General features: G+C 55.8%; 1 protein-coding gene across 1 annotated transcript in view; it reads right to left on the minus strand.

Annotated features, from left to right (window-relative positions):
• Sptbn4 (spectrin, beta, non-erythrocytic 4) overlaps positions 1-14,396 on the minus strand; it is an 82,825-nt gene that overhangs the window by 1,709 nt on the left and 66,720 nt on the right. The window contains exons 24-36 of the mRNA XM_013509644.1: positions 11,906-12,184; positions 11,684-11,814; positions 10,627-10,831; positions 9,577-9,957; positions 7,904-8,148; positions 6,593-6,731; positions 6,413-6,497; positions 5,876-6,072; positions 4,631-5,268; positions 3,407-3,479; positions 2,761-3,053; positions 1,279-1,452; positions 1,090-1,132 (exon numbers count right to left, since the gene is read on the minus strand). Of these exons, the coding sequence (XP_013365098.1) occupies positions 1,090-1,132; positions 1,279-1,452; positions 2,761-3,053; positions 3,407-3,479; positions 4,631-5,268; positions 5,876-6,072; positions 6,413-6,497; positions 6,593-6,731; positions 7,904-8,148; positions 9,577-9,957; positions 10,627-10,831; positions 11,684-11,814; positions 11,906-12,184 (2,883 nt within the window). The remainder of the gene's footprint in view (positions 1-1,089; positions 1,133-1,278; positions 1,453-2,760; positions 3,054-3,406; positions 3,480-4,630; positions 5,269-5,875; positions 6,073-6,412; positions 6,498-6,592; positions 6,732-7,903; positions 8,149-9,576; positions 9,958-10,626; positions 10,832-11,683; positions 11,815-11,905; positions 12,185-14,396) is intronic.

Genomic DNA, 14,396 nt, shown 5'->3' on the forward strand with positions numbered 1-14,396 from the left:
AAAACTTTTGCCAGGTGTAGTAGTGCATGCCTGTAATCCTAGCACTCAGAGGCTGAGGCAGGAGGATCGATGTAAATTCAAAGCCAGCCTGGGCTATAAAGTGAGTTTAAGGCCAGCCTGAACTACATAGCAAGACCCTGTCTCAAAAAGACACGAAACAAAAAAACACTTTGGGGAGGTGCTGGAATTTGAACTCAAGACCTTCACACTGAGCTACATCCCCACCTCTTTTCATTTTTTAATTTTGAGACAGCGTCTCCTTAAGCCTCTGTATTGCCCAGGTTGGGCCTGAATTTGCAGTCTTCTGTCTTAGCTCCCAGAGTGCTGGAATTACAGGCATAGGCCACCATCCCGGCTTCCACTTTATAGATCAGTATAAGGAAGCACGAAGAGAATAAGATTTCTAGCCAGGCATGGTGGCGCATGCCTGTAATCCCAGCACTCAGGAGGCTGAGGCAGGAGGATTGTTGCGAGTTTGAGGCCAGCCTGGCCTACAAAGTGAGCTCAAGGTCAGCCTGAACTGCATAGCGAGACCGTCTCAAAAAGACAAAAAAAAGAAAAGGAAAAAGAGAATAAGGCTTCTTAGCCTCTTGTGAGGACTACCTGAAGTAACCAGTATTACTTATCACTCTCAATTCCGGCTCAAACCATGTCCATGTTTTCCTCCTGGCCTCACAGCCCTGTCCTGAGGCTCATTCACATTCCTATTTGTCCCACCTTTCCCCACGGGCCTGCAGAGTCCAGCCTGGTGATCTTCCATTGGGCTCCTGCCCTGGCTGCCTCCTGGGCTCCTCACTTCCATCCTCACCAGCCCCCGAATCCGCCCACCCCACCCCATACCTGGTAGCCAAAGAAATCTTTATTACCTGGCACTTAAACCTCCTTGGGTCCCATGGCTCCCTTTTCCTCTTAGGACAAAACCCAAATCCCTGCCAAGGTCTATCACACCCTGAGAAGTCCAGCCCCTGGGAATTTTTGGGGACTTAGACTATGTGCTATCTTCCAAGCCCAGCCACTCTGGGCCAAGGAGCCAGCCACCCAGCCAGGGCATTCTGAGGTCCACAGGGGCATGGAAGAACCAAATCTCACCTCATCTTTAGCCTGCAGCAAAAACTCACTGCCATCCTGGGTCCTACAGAAAGGGACACGGGATTAGAGGGATCCCAAGGCACCCAGTACCCTCTTACTCCCACCAAATGTTCTCCAAGGCAACCAGGGTCCTTCTGAAGCCAGGAAGCCGGGCTTTGGATCCCTCCCTCCTGCCCATCAGGGGCTCACTGGAGCTTGAAGACATGTTTCTTCTTCTTGTAGTCACTAGCCACCTCGCTCGTGGCCTTGTGCAAGCTGAGCAGTGGCTCCCCGCCATGGGTGCCCCCGGATGCCGGGCCTTTGGCATCCTTGTAGAAGCCCAGCTCCCCTTTGCTGAGTACGCAGTACAGGCTCACCCACGACCTGGAGTGAGGAGAGGGGGCGCAAGGCGGAGCTGCAGCATGCTGCCTTGGTAACTCTTTGACATTCATGGTCTAAGTGTGCTGCCCGTGACCTCCTTTGGGCCTCTGCGCTAGCTCACTAGGACATATGCCGGTGAGCTCTTCCTTACGGATGTTCCTGAGCTGAGAGGAACGTCTCAGGCTCCCAGTCCCAAGTCTTTGCCCAGGCTGGCCCTGCTGGGCTTGCCCTTCCTTATCCTCTCCCATACTGCATTCCTGAAGACAAGACTTCAACTGTCTCCTCCATAAGCCTTTGTTCCTCTGGATCTTTTCTATTCTTTTACCCCGCCCCTCGTTCCTCCACCCTTCACTGAGTTCCTTGAAGGAAGATCTGTTTAGAATGAGGAATTCCTGTCTCCCCATGGAGCTAAACCCCAAATCCCAGAGGAAGTCCCACAGGAGCAAAATACGGCACATCAGGTGCCCTTCTTCGTTCCCACCTTGGCCAGGGACAAGGAAGAAAGACGCCATCCACATCCACCAGTAAAGCCTGCACCTGCCCTGCCTGCTGCCTTGCGTTCAGGCCTCACTCACTCCCTGGGCAGTGCTATCCTTCTTGGCCCCAGCTGTCCCCAACTGGACAAGAAAGTCCTCGTCAACCAGAAAGTGGTACACACACAAAAAATCCCAGCTAGATCCTGATCTGGAAATCTTTTTTTTTTTTTTTTTTTTTTTTTTTTTTTTTTTTTTTTTTTTTTTTTTTTTTTTTTTTTTTTTTTCTCTGGTACCAGGAACCGAACTCACGACCTTGCGCTTGCCAGGCAGGGGCTTTGCCGCTGAGCTAAATCCCCAGCCCTGGAAATCTTTTTGAGACCCTCCCCCCCATTCCACTCAGCGCTCAGAATTTGGGCTCCGCCCCTTTTCCCAACCTTTCCCTGTTTCAAACGTCAAGGGTAGCCCCCCTCATTGGCTGGAGGGCGGCTCCAGCCCGCACATGCCACTGAAACCCTCTAGACTCGACTCCATCCCCAGCTTGCGCCTTAGGTGTGGTCAACTTCTGGGTTGGTTGCTATGAGACTGGGTCCCAACTTAATTCACTTTCACATTTTTTTTTCACTTTTTTTTTTTTCACTTTCACATCTTAGCCCGCTTCCAACCTAGAGCAGTCCCCTCAGCTATTGAACACCCGAACACTAGGCCACGCCCCTTACTCCCTCCCCCCTGCCGGTTGGAAGTACTGAAGTTGAGCCCCACCCCCTTGGCCCAACTCTTCACTCATTGAAAGCCCGGATTTAGTCCCCACCTTCCAAAGCCCCGCCCACACGCTCACCGGTTGGATGACTTGCGGTTAGCGTCGAGCTCGCGCTTGCGTAGCAGGAAGCCCTCGTGCTGCACTGTGTGAGTGGGCGGTGGCGGTGGCGCAGGGGCGGAGCCGCCCTGGGCGGGGGCGGAGCGCGAACGCCGGCTTCCCCCGCCCTCACCACCCTCTCGGGGCCGCGGCCGCCGGCGCGGCTTGGGCCTGTCCCGCGCCCGCGGCCGATCTGGCCGTGGTGTCCGCTCCGGCGGCTCAAGCCCGTTGGGCAGACGGCCAGGGGGAAGCTCCCGAGGCTGAGGCAGCGACGACTGTGTGAGGGAGGGGGAAGGAAGGGGCAGGATCTATAGAGGTGGGGTGCAAGGAATTCCCGCAGCAGGAATCTGGGGCTGCCTTCTGTGTGTACAGGGCTGTCTACGTGGAAACTTGCGATCCCCCTGGGCTAGAGACACAGGGAGCCCAGGACACACGTAGGAAGAGTTTAAGAATCTGTATGTGTGTGTGGGATGTCTTAGGTCAGTGGCTCCATTTTTCTAAGGGAGAAATTTTCAGGTCCCAGATTAGGGGAGCAGACCCAGCGCTAGGCACTGGTTGTTTTCTGAGATCCTGACTCCTGCTCTGAGAGGGGTCTTGATACCCCCACCCATTTTGTGGCTCAACTTACCACCCCAGCAGGGAGCCCTGGGCCTGCCTCTTTCTCCTGCAGCTGCTCCACAATGTCAGCCAGGGTGGCCTTCCTGGGGCAGGGGGGACAGAAAGAGCCAATGGAACTGGAATGCCTTCTCCCAGGGCCCTGCCTGTCCGTAGGGCCTCCTCCACCTCTGATCGTGAAATGTGAGGTCCATTTCTCCGTTGTCTTGCGCACCATGGGTGCTCCAGACACTGCTGCTGAATTGCAGGACAAAATCTCTACCCCATTCACTTTTCATTTCTGTACTGAGGATGAACCCAGTGCTTTCCCACTGAGCTGCATCCCCAGCCCTTTATATTTTTTGAGATAAGTTCTCACAGTCACTAAATTGTCCACTGGGCACCAACTTGCAATCCTCCTGCCTCAGCCTCCCAAATTGCTGGGATTACAGGCATGAGCCAACACACCTGGCTCCTCTCCCATGTGAGTCTTCAGCAGCACAAAGCAAAAGGCAAACTGGCACCTTCCAGCCTTTGAACACGCCATTGCCTTTCTCAAACACCCACTCCCTGGACTTCCCCCATCCTAGCCCTGCTCATTCTGGGTCTTCACTGTCTGGCGATGCATATGTTTTAACCTTCTGGGATGTGGGCCTCGCAGAAGGCAGGGCTGGGACTCATTGGTCACTACCCTCCCCAGCACCTGCCAGGCAGCGTGGGCACTCAGCACATGTTCACGGAAGAGGAAGCTTCAAAAGGACCAAGAAGCCATTGTTTTCTGTCTTTTCTGGGGACAGAGCCAGGTGGACTGATCACCGGCACTGGTTAACGCTGGGTTCAGAGTGCCTGGGCGCTGGTCCTAGTTTATCCGAGCCACACTGAAGGTCACAACAGCCCCCATTCCATTACGCCGTGGAGACGTAACAAAGGGTCCTCCACCCAATCACGGAGGTGCTGTTTCTCCCAGGAGTCCAGGGGAGAAAACGTCTTGCAAAGCACATAAAATCCCTGCCCACACCCCCAGCCTGGGGAATTCAGTACAGGAGTCTGCGCTTACTGGCTGAGAAACTCCCCTTGAAGGCCTTTTCGTTCAAGAAGATCTGGCCCCGTGGAACACTGGCACATCTACCCGAGGCCTCGGTTTACACCTCCGGAAAATGGGTCCCACCACGCTCTCTGGCCCTGTCACGGAGCCTACCCTTCTAGGAGCACTCGCTTCCCTCTCCTTCCCTCCCTCCCTGCTCCCACCTGGCCTCACCCCTTGGTCAGGTCTCCTCTGGCCGGTGTCTCCTGCTCGCTAGACTCCTGCCGCTCCAACCGCCGCTCCCGCCGCTCCCGCCGCCGCTCCATCTGCTCGTAGCGGCCCAGCGTGAGGCTGTGCGCCGCCTCGTGCTCCGCCGACTCCTGGCGCTCGGGCCGCCGCCTCCGTGCAGTCTCCTCGGGTTGATCGGCAGACTCCTGGCGCTCCGTCCGCCGCCTCCGGGGCAGCTCCTCCGCGCGATCAGCCGACTCCTGGCGCTCCGGCCGGGTCCTGACCTGCTCCGCAGGCGCCGCCGCCACAGGGGTCCCGGGGGTCTCCGCCGCGTCCTCCGGTGCAGCCGGTGCAGCCGGCGGGGCCACCAGCTCGGCTCTGCCCGGGACCTCGGGCAGCCGGTCGATGCGCGGCTGCAGGCGCTCGGGTTTGAGCTCCTGGCGCACGTACCCCACCCGGGTCCGCACCTCGGCCGACAGCGTGTCCGAGGCCCGGCGGGCCAAGGGCTCCAAGCCCCGCTCGTAGCCCCCTGGCCGCAGCAGGGGCGCCGCCTTGGCTGCCAGTTCCGTGGGGTCCCCGAAGAACTTGCGCCCCAGCAGCGGGGTGGGTGGCTGCTTGCTCTGTTCCGCCTTGAGCTTCTCAATCTGGGGACCGAGGGACCCGGGTCAGACTGGAGGGCGGGGCGGGCTTAGAAAGCCGGCGAGGCAGGCACATTGGGTTTCTGCTTCCCCTCTCAACTTACTGGTCCCTTGAAGTTCTTTGAGGTGGCCTGGCTGTTCAAGCCCCTGCCCTACTGCATGGCGTGCCAAGAGCTGAATTCCTACTAACATCTATTGCTTTTGTAAAAATGGGCTAAATCAGCACTTTCTGTGGGGACTGTGACCCCTCCTTCCTCCTTCCTAGTGTTCTCCCACCCAGGACAGCAGGACTTTAAAATTTATCACAATGGCCTCATTCGTCATCTCATTCTTCAAGGCTCACCCGGGACTCGCGGCAGCCAGGATGAGTATTTCTAGGCTCCCACAGCACAGCCTCCTCTGCCTCCCTGGCTGCAGCCCTCATCCCTCTGCTCTTCCCTAGCACATTCCCAGCCTCTCTGGACCGTCACTGGTGACTGATCTATCTCAGCTCCGCTGCCAGCCCAGACAGAGTAGGCGCATGGGGGCACGAACTCCAGGCGTGCCTGGCCCACACAGAGGGTTGTGTGCGGGGGCTGTGGGATGCCAAGAGCGCAGGATCTGGGATGCTGACCGTGGTCAGGCGCCGCAGGGAGCTGAACCTTTCTTCCCAGGCTGCAGCTGCTTTTCGGAAGGCCTCGTGTCGCCGGATGAGCTGCTCCACCTCGTCCACGCTGCTGCCCAGCTCCCGGCTCTGCAGGAGCGGCTCCTGGGCTGTCAGCCAGGCGTCCGCCACGACGGCCTCCTGGGCAAACTGGTGCACCTCCAGCACTGAGGGCCGGGGGGCACACAGGGTCAGGGTACCAGGAGCACCTGGGGACTCTACCTGCCTTCTCTGGCCTTCCACACCCCTCTGGCTTTCCCTGTCCCAGCCCTGACCACTCCGGGCCCCGGAGGAGTGACAGGACCGGGGGCTATTTCTGCAGGTACCAGTTTCTCACTCAGGTGTCTCCCATATGGGTTCACAGGTAAGGCAGCCCACTGCCCACCCTCCTAGCCCTTGTGTTTGCTTTTCAGGACCCATGGGTAGTGTGCAAAACACACTCATGTCATCCTCCAGGCTGGTGCATGTCCCCGGGTCCCTGAGCCATGTGTGCAAGCCCACACTCACTCTGCTGCAGCCACTCCCAATGGCGGTCCCACTTGTCCGACACTTCCTCCTTCCTGGTTGCCAGTTTGTCCAGCTGTGCCTGGATCTGGGTGTGGTGGGTAGGTGGGAGGGGCATCAGGGATGGCTCTGCCCAGTGTGCTGGTGGGGAGGGGAGAGGGGACCCCCTGTGCCCCTCCCCACCTCGTCAGCCATGGCGCTCTTGTTGAGCAGCAGAGAGCGTCCCAGCTCCTGGCAGGCAGTCAGCTCAGGCACCCTTGCCTCCAGCTCGGTCTTCAGGCCCTGGTGATAGTTCATGAGCACCTCCACTGACGACACGTCCCTGCAGGGGGGTAGGCAGCCATCTGAGCCACAGTCAGCCACCCTTGTCCCTCGCTGTAGATGTGCCTCCCATGAGCCCAGATCCTGGAGGCTGTTCCGGAGCATCTCAGGACATCTGCCTCCTGGCGAAGTTCTAAGGGCCCCAGGGTCTTTACTAATTCATTAATTCCAGTGTACCCAGGTACCACAATTTCACCCTTTTGTTGTGAGAATCCTAGGAGGATTTTGAGGTCCGGCTTTCTAATTACCTATAGCTATAGATCTAGCCAATGATTCTAACCTCGAAAGTCTGTGCTGTAGACACACATGGCCACTGAACACCTCAAATGTGGTTGGCTTGAATGGCCATGTGTTAAGTGCCAAGTGCATGCTACTCTATAAGAATTTAGTACACAAGAAAATGTAAAATATTTTAATTTCTTTCCTTTTTTTTTGGTCTTTTTGAGACAGGGTCTTGCTATGCAGTTCAGGCTGGCCTTGAACTCACTTTGTAGCTCAGGCTACAATCAAACTCACAACAATCTTCCTGCCTCAGCCTCCCCAGTGCTGGGATTACAGGCTTGCACCACTACACCCGGCTTTTCTTTGTTTTTTAAGACAGGGTCTTAGCATGTAGTTCATGCTGGTCTTGAATTCACTATGTAGCCAATGGTGGCCTCAAACATTCAGTGATCCTCTGCCTCAGCCTCCTGCGTGCTGAGATTACAGGTATGCGCCACCACGCCCAGCAAGTATTTCAATATTGACTAAATATTGAAATCATAGTATCTTGGTTATGTTGGGTTAAATAAAAGATGTTGCTAAAATTCATTTTCACTGGCTTGTTTTTAATGTGGTTACAAGAAAATTTTAAATTATATATGTAGCTCACATTTGTGGTTTAAATTATGTAACTGTTAGACAGTGCTGGACTAAACCATATGACCACAACGAATTCCACGGGGCGCTGTAAGCAGCTGGCAAGGACAGAAGGCAGGAGGTTGCTCTATGCTCTCAGCCCCCAGCGCCAGGCCTGAAAGAGGTCTTAGCACGTGGAAGCATCTAAACAGTGCCACACACACAGAGCTGTGGCGCAGGGACGGCTATTGTGGTCTCCTATGGGAAGGGGACAGCTGGTGAGCCAGAAGCAGCTGGGGAGGGCTGCCAGGCAGTCCGGAGTGGGATGGGAGGCACCTGGGCTTGTCGGCTGCCCCGATCTGGCCTGCGATGCCATCCATCCAGGAGAGCAGATCTCGGGCCTGGCTGTGGAAGCGTAGGGCATCGGCCGTGGAGCTGACATGCAGGCGGGCGTCCTCGCAGGCTGCCAGCAGTTCCTTCCAGCCCTGCAGCACCTCCTGCTCCCGGCTGGCGATGGCCTCAGCGTGCTCACCCGCATACACGGTCCGCAGCTGGGCCGCCCCCTCCTGCAGCTGCCGGACCTGAGGGGCATGGCAGATCGGGCACTGCCCTCCACCAGGCCCAAGCTCCACCCCCCCGCCCCCGTCTGTTCCCTGAGTGCAGAGCTACAAGATGCCAGGAGCCCGAGCCCTGCAGTCCCACCACCCAGCTTCCCCAAATGCACTGCCTGGTTTCTCTTGGCTTCCCTTTCTGCCTTCTTGTAGACGCACTGCCACATTTCTTTCATGTTTGCTCTCTGATTCTACCTTTTTTAATCGTCACTTTCAGTATTGGAGATTGAATCCTGGGCCTTGCGGAACCACTGAGCTGCATTGACCACTGAGCTGCATCCCCAGCCCTTTTTGTTTTCTTGCTTTGTTTTTTGTCTTTTTGAGATAGGGTCTCGCTATGCAGTTCAGGTTGGCCTCGAACTCACTTTGTAGCCCAAGCTGGCCTCGAACTCACAGCAATCCTCCTGCCTCAGCCTCCTGAGTGCTGGGATCACAGGCGTGCGCCACCACACCTGGCTATATCCTTTTTGTTTTCTTTACAGACAAGGTTCTGTTACATTTGCCAGACTGGCCTTGTAACTTTGATTCTCTTGCCTCAGCCTCCCAAGTGGCTGGGATTACAGGCAGGTGCCATTGTACCTGGCTCCCTGATTCTTGTTTGACTTGCCTACATTCTGACTTCTTTTAGATCCACCACTAGATCTGCCTACCTCAGCCTCCAGGAGTGCTGGGATTACAGGCATGCGCCACCATGTTCAGCTTCTACCCTATTTCTACAGGTTCTGCTGCTCAAGTGCTGCTTATCTTTTTGGTTCAATCATCTGATTTCTTCCAGAGTGACCCTCTTGCCATTCCCATCAGGTCTACTACTTACTTACTAGATGCTAGTCTCTCAGCCTGATTCCTAACAGTCCCCCGTGTGATTTATACAAATAACCGTCCAATTTCTACTTCCCATTGCTCCAGCAACCCAGTTCCCCGTCAGTCCAGCTGCTTGAATTCACAGTTTCCTTTCCACCCAATTTCTCAGATCTACCTCCAAGTCCTGACAGACCTTCTGCCTAATTTCTGTTAGCTCTGTGGCCTTTTCCAGTCAATCTTAGCCCCGCTGTCTACCTCACAACCAAATTCCTCTTCGCCCCTTGCATTTCCATTTAGATCCCCCATCGGGATTTACCATGCTGGAGTTACATCCATTTGGAACCATTGCCCAGTCTCTATTGAAACCCTCACATTCACCGCTGTCGGGCCTACCGTGCCCATGTTTCCCGTCACTGCTTGACTCCTGAGCACCATGCAGTCAGTCTGTTTTCTATCTGTCCTATCACCCAATTTTTTTCCTGTATGGGCTGCTTCTGTCCGTCCCACGGTCTAATTTCAGCCTGTTCCACAACCTGATTTCTGATTGCTCTGACGCCCAGGCCCTTCCATCCAGCCGTCTGGCTGCGGGTGCCCCACCTGGGACACGAGGAGCTGCAGGTCATGCTCAAAGGCTCGCAGGGTACGCTGCATGGAGCTGGCACTGGGTCTCGGCTCGGGTGGAGCGGTGAGGCGGGGCAGCCTCCTCCGCTTCTCCTCAATCTGTCCTTGAAGCTCCCGGGCATCGCTGAAGAATTTATGCAGCTCCCGAGAGGCGGCCAGCAGCTGGGCCCGTGTGCCCATGAGCTCCAGCAGCTCGGCCCATGCCTCGTTCAGCCCGTCCTTCCACTCGGCCATGGTGGCCGCTGCCGTATGGCCACACTCGATCAGCTCATCCACCATCTGGTTCACGGCCGCCAGCCGCTCGCGCCCTGCTGTGCCTGTCTCGCTGGCGAACTCTGAGAATTTCTCCTGCAACACCTGCCACCAGGATGTGGGGGGCGCCAAAAGGTGGGCAAAGGTGCTGCCTGCACCGGCCCCCTCCAACCTGATACCCGGTGGCAAATATGAGTCATAATAATAAGCATCATATGCTAAAAATAACACAGTATCTAACAACGAGCGTTTATTCTAGCAATAATAGAAACAATGATGAAACACTACGATACAGTATTCATAACGAACACTGTACTAGACACTGTATATAACACCCATGGCTCTAACTGCTTTTGTGTGTGTGTGTGTGTGTGTGTGTGCTGGGAATTGAACTCAGGACCTTGCACTTGCCAGGCAGGTAGTGTGCTGCTGAGCTATATCCCCGGCCCTCTAACTGCTTTAGGTTATATTAGTTTGCCTCATAACAGAGGCAAGAAGTGAATGATATCATTACCGCTATACTTTTTTTTTTTTTTTTTGTCTTTTTGAGACAGGGTCTCACCATGCAGTTCAGGCTGGCCTTGAGCTCACTTTGTAGCCCAGGCTGGCCTCAAATTCACAGCAATCTTCCTGCCTCAGCCTCCCAAGTGCTGAGATTACAGGCATGCGCCACCATGCCCGGCAATTATCTCTATTCTACAGATGTGGAAACTGAGGCCCAGGGAACCTTAGCCTACACAGTGGCTACTCACTGTTATTCCTAAACGTGCTCACCGAGACATGCTCAAAGTCCTGGCCCAGCTCAGGCGAGCCGGCCACCACCTCCTTCTCCGCAATCCAGTGCTCCAGCTCATCCACCTGGCGGCTGAGCTGGTACAGCCAGTACTGCTGCTCCAGGCCCACCCTGCGTTCCTCACCCAGCTCCTTGAGCGCCACGTACAGACGGTCCACCTGAGACTGCCGCCGGCTGATCTGCTCGCTGGTGGGGACAGAAGGGGCAAGGAGAGCCCCTGAGACTTCTGGGGCTTCCCTGCAGCCCCCAACCCCAACCCTCCCAAGGCAGGACCCTGTTTGCCCTGAATCTTGAGGCGAGGCCACGCCCCCAAATACTCCCTTGGGCAAGACTGTTTCCTGTAAGTCTTGGGGCCAGTCGGCCCCGTACCTGGATCTCGGCACTCGTGGGAAAGCTCAGCACCCACAGCATCATAAGCTCTGCCCAAGCCTCACCTGGTTTCTTCCGCTGTTTTTGCTTTCCACCCAGTGTCTAGCTTCCCTCCCTCGCCCTCCCCATCTAGTGACCCGGGCAGGGACGGAGGGCTCCCGCCTTCAGTGCCCGGTCGATCTGTCAGTCGATCTGTCGCGCCTCTGGCCCCACTCGGCCATGGGTCTTGCTCTGTGCCCTCTCTCGGATCCCGGCCCTGCGCCAGGTCTCCCAGCGGGCTCGGTTAGGGTGACGTCACCCGCCACCTCGGGACACAGCGGGAGGACTCGGTCCCGCTCCACACCTGATCTCAGCACTTCTCTGACCTCTCAAACACCGCGCAGACACTGGGTAGGGAGAGGATCTTTGCCTGTCCTGGCCACCACGCTCTCGCGCAGTCCTGGACACCCTGCCCTCTCCCTTGTTGCCCTACGAGGCCCAGCACAACACTCAACTCCCAGTGCTCTAGGCAGCTTCATTCCGCTCCAGCACGCAGCAACGGAGGGCCCCTCCCGCCTCAGAGTTCAGTTCCCGAACCGTGACCCAGTTCCCAGGGCAGAGCTCGCGAGGCCGCCAGACCCCGCCCTACGGACTGGCCCCGCCCCATCTGGCCCCGCCCCGCCCGCCCACCTGTCGGGGTGCCCCATCTCCAGCAGCGCCCGGCACTGGCGCGACAGCTGCGCGATGCTTTCCTCGTAGTTCTCCACGCCCTGCTCCAGCTGCAGGTGCTTCTTGAGCAGCTGCAGGGTGCTCTGTTCATCCTGGGGGCACAGGGCGCCCGCGATGAGGCGGCAGCGGCCGGCCCCCGACTCCAGCGCCCCCAGGCCCCCCGCACCCCCAGCCCGGGCGCACCTTGCCCTTGTCCTCACTCATCATGAGCAGCTCCTGCTCGCCCAGCCACGCCTCCACCTCAGCCACGTCGAAGTAGTACTGCTCCACCTGGAAGGCGGCGTCCAGGGACTGCTGCCGCCGCTCCGCCGCCTCCCGCAGTCCGGCCCAGGCGCTCTGCAGCTGCTCCAGGCCGCGGCGCACGGCCTCCGCCTCGGGGCTGCGCAGCGATGCCAGCGCGCTCGCGCGCTCCAGCACCTCCTCCAGGCGCGGCCCGTGCGCCTGGATCTCGCGCCGCAAACCCTGAGGAGGGAGGGCGCGGAGGACAGGGGCGATCACAGATCTCGTCCGGCCGTGCGCCCGGCCACTGCCACGACCCCTGGAGCTCGCGACAAACGCCCTCACCACGTGGCAGGTGCTATGCAACTATCTCCCCGTCACTCACTCCTGCCCCCGTATCCCTGTGGGAAAACAGACAGAGATTGGGACCTTGCGCACGTACAAAGAGCTAGCAAAACGGGACAGGATTTGAACCCAGGAGGCTGACTCCAGTTGTTTAGAGACACCAGACAGCAGCCAGTGGTTGGGATGCAGGCCCGAGGATGGGGCTCCTTAGCAACTGTGGTACTCAGCTCCCCCGGCTGTGGGCTGTGCGTGGGTGGTTCCAACCCCCCGAGACAGAACCTACTGGGAAGCAATAGGTGTCCATTCTGATCAGGCACAGACCTTGTTCCTTTCCTTGGCATATTCCCTAAACCATACAGAATACCAACTATTTACACAGCATTTCCGTTGGACTCGGTATTGTAAGTTCCCTAGAGATGGTCTGACATACAGAGGAAGGTGTGTGTCGACTGCTTACCCCATTTACTAGGACACTGATTATGTGCAGGTGTTGGTGTCTGCAGGGGTGGGAGGCTATGAACCAGGGATCCTAAGCGATGACTGTAAAGTGTGCAAATCATAGTTTTACACACACATACCCTGGTGTTCTCAGATCAAAAGGCAGGAACACTCCCGTGTCCCAGAAGGCTCCCTCAACCAGATCATTACTTACCTGAGGACCTCATCTAACTTCGCCTGTACCTCAGTTTCCTCAATCAGAAAATGGAAAATTATATCCAGAAACACTTCCTGAGTGCCCGCTCCCTGCCAGCTGCCTTGGTAGGGAAGGGCTTCACATAATGCAGACAGAGTTATCCCTCGGCCCAACCCCTAGAGTGGGACCGCATGATCATTCTCATTTTACAGACCAGGAAACTGAGGTGCAGAGACTTGCTAAGGTCAGGTGACTGGTGGTGGCCTGCAGATGCCTACCTTGTTGCCATGTGATACATCTTGGAACAGTTAGAATTGGGCCAGGCATGTTGGCATCTGCTTGTAATGCCAGCTACTCCGGAGGCTGAGGCAGGAGGATTGGAAGTCTGAACCATGCTCAAGGCCCTGAGTTCAATCACCAGGACCCCTTAAAAGTGGGGAGATGGCAATACCTACCTAGCCAAGGATAGAGTTCAGTGGCACAGCGCCTGCCTTGGCAAAGCGCAAGGTCGTGAATTCGATTCCCGGTACCAAAAAAAACCCCAAAACAAAACAAAACAAAAAAAACTACCTAATAGGGTTACTGATGGGATTGTATAATCAATATAACCCTAGAATAGTATATAAGTACATGATAAGTGTTTAATCAATACATTATTATTATTATTATTATTATTCCTCTTTCATGTGTCTTTGGGCTTTAGTGAAAGAATTCCTTTAACCAAAGGGTTCCTCTGATATAGAATCTGAGAACCATTGCTCTAGACCAACTCTCTTCTTGTTTGGATGTGGTACCTGGGGCCCAGAGAGAATAGAGGTCGAGATTTTAGGGGCTCAAATGCCCCCTCCCCCACCTTGCCTGGCTTAGAGGTGAGAATCTGCTCGCTGATGATCTTCTTTTCTCTAAAAGTGTTTTTGTTTGTTTGTTTTGGTTTGTGTGTTTGTTTTTCGGTTGTTTTAAGTTCCCCAGATTGGCCTCAAACTTGTAACCCTCCTGCTTCAGCCTCCCAAGTAGTTAGCATTACAGGCCCTAAGGGTGCTTTAAGGTTTTGTTTGTTGTTCTTTTTGTTGCCCCATAGCATTCACCTTACTTACAGTCTCAGGACCCTGACTGTTCTCTGGGGAGTTCCCTGCCTCTGTCTCAGTACAAGCAATTATGTTCCCTGCAACTCCAGCTGCAGGTCCCAGGGGAGGTCCCTTCCCCTGGCCAGGCTAAGAACCATCCAGATCCCTGGCCATTATGATTAATTCAGGATGGAGAATGTGACTGTCCGTGGCTAAGAACCATGCCTGGGACTATTGCTGACATTTTTGAGAGGGAGACATTCTCTTTGGCTTTGCTGATAGGTAATCTGAATCTGTTGGAGAATGAATCTAACACAACACACACACACACACACACACACACACACACACAGATTCATGGCAATATCTAAAGCACCTGAATGTATCTACCTGCTATCCACACTTTTTTTTT

The sequence above is a fragment of the Chinchilla lanigera genome, unplaced genomic scaffold (genome assembly GCF_000276665.1).
Source record: "Chinchilla lanigera isolate Chin_1 unplaced genomic scaffold, ChiLan1.0 scaffold00177, whole genome shotgun sequence".
Taxonomy (NCBI): Eukaryota; Metazoa; Chordata; class Mammalia; order Rodentia; family Chinchillidae; genus Chinchilla; species Chinchilla lanigera.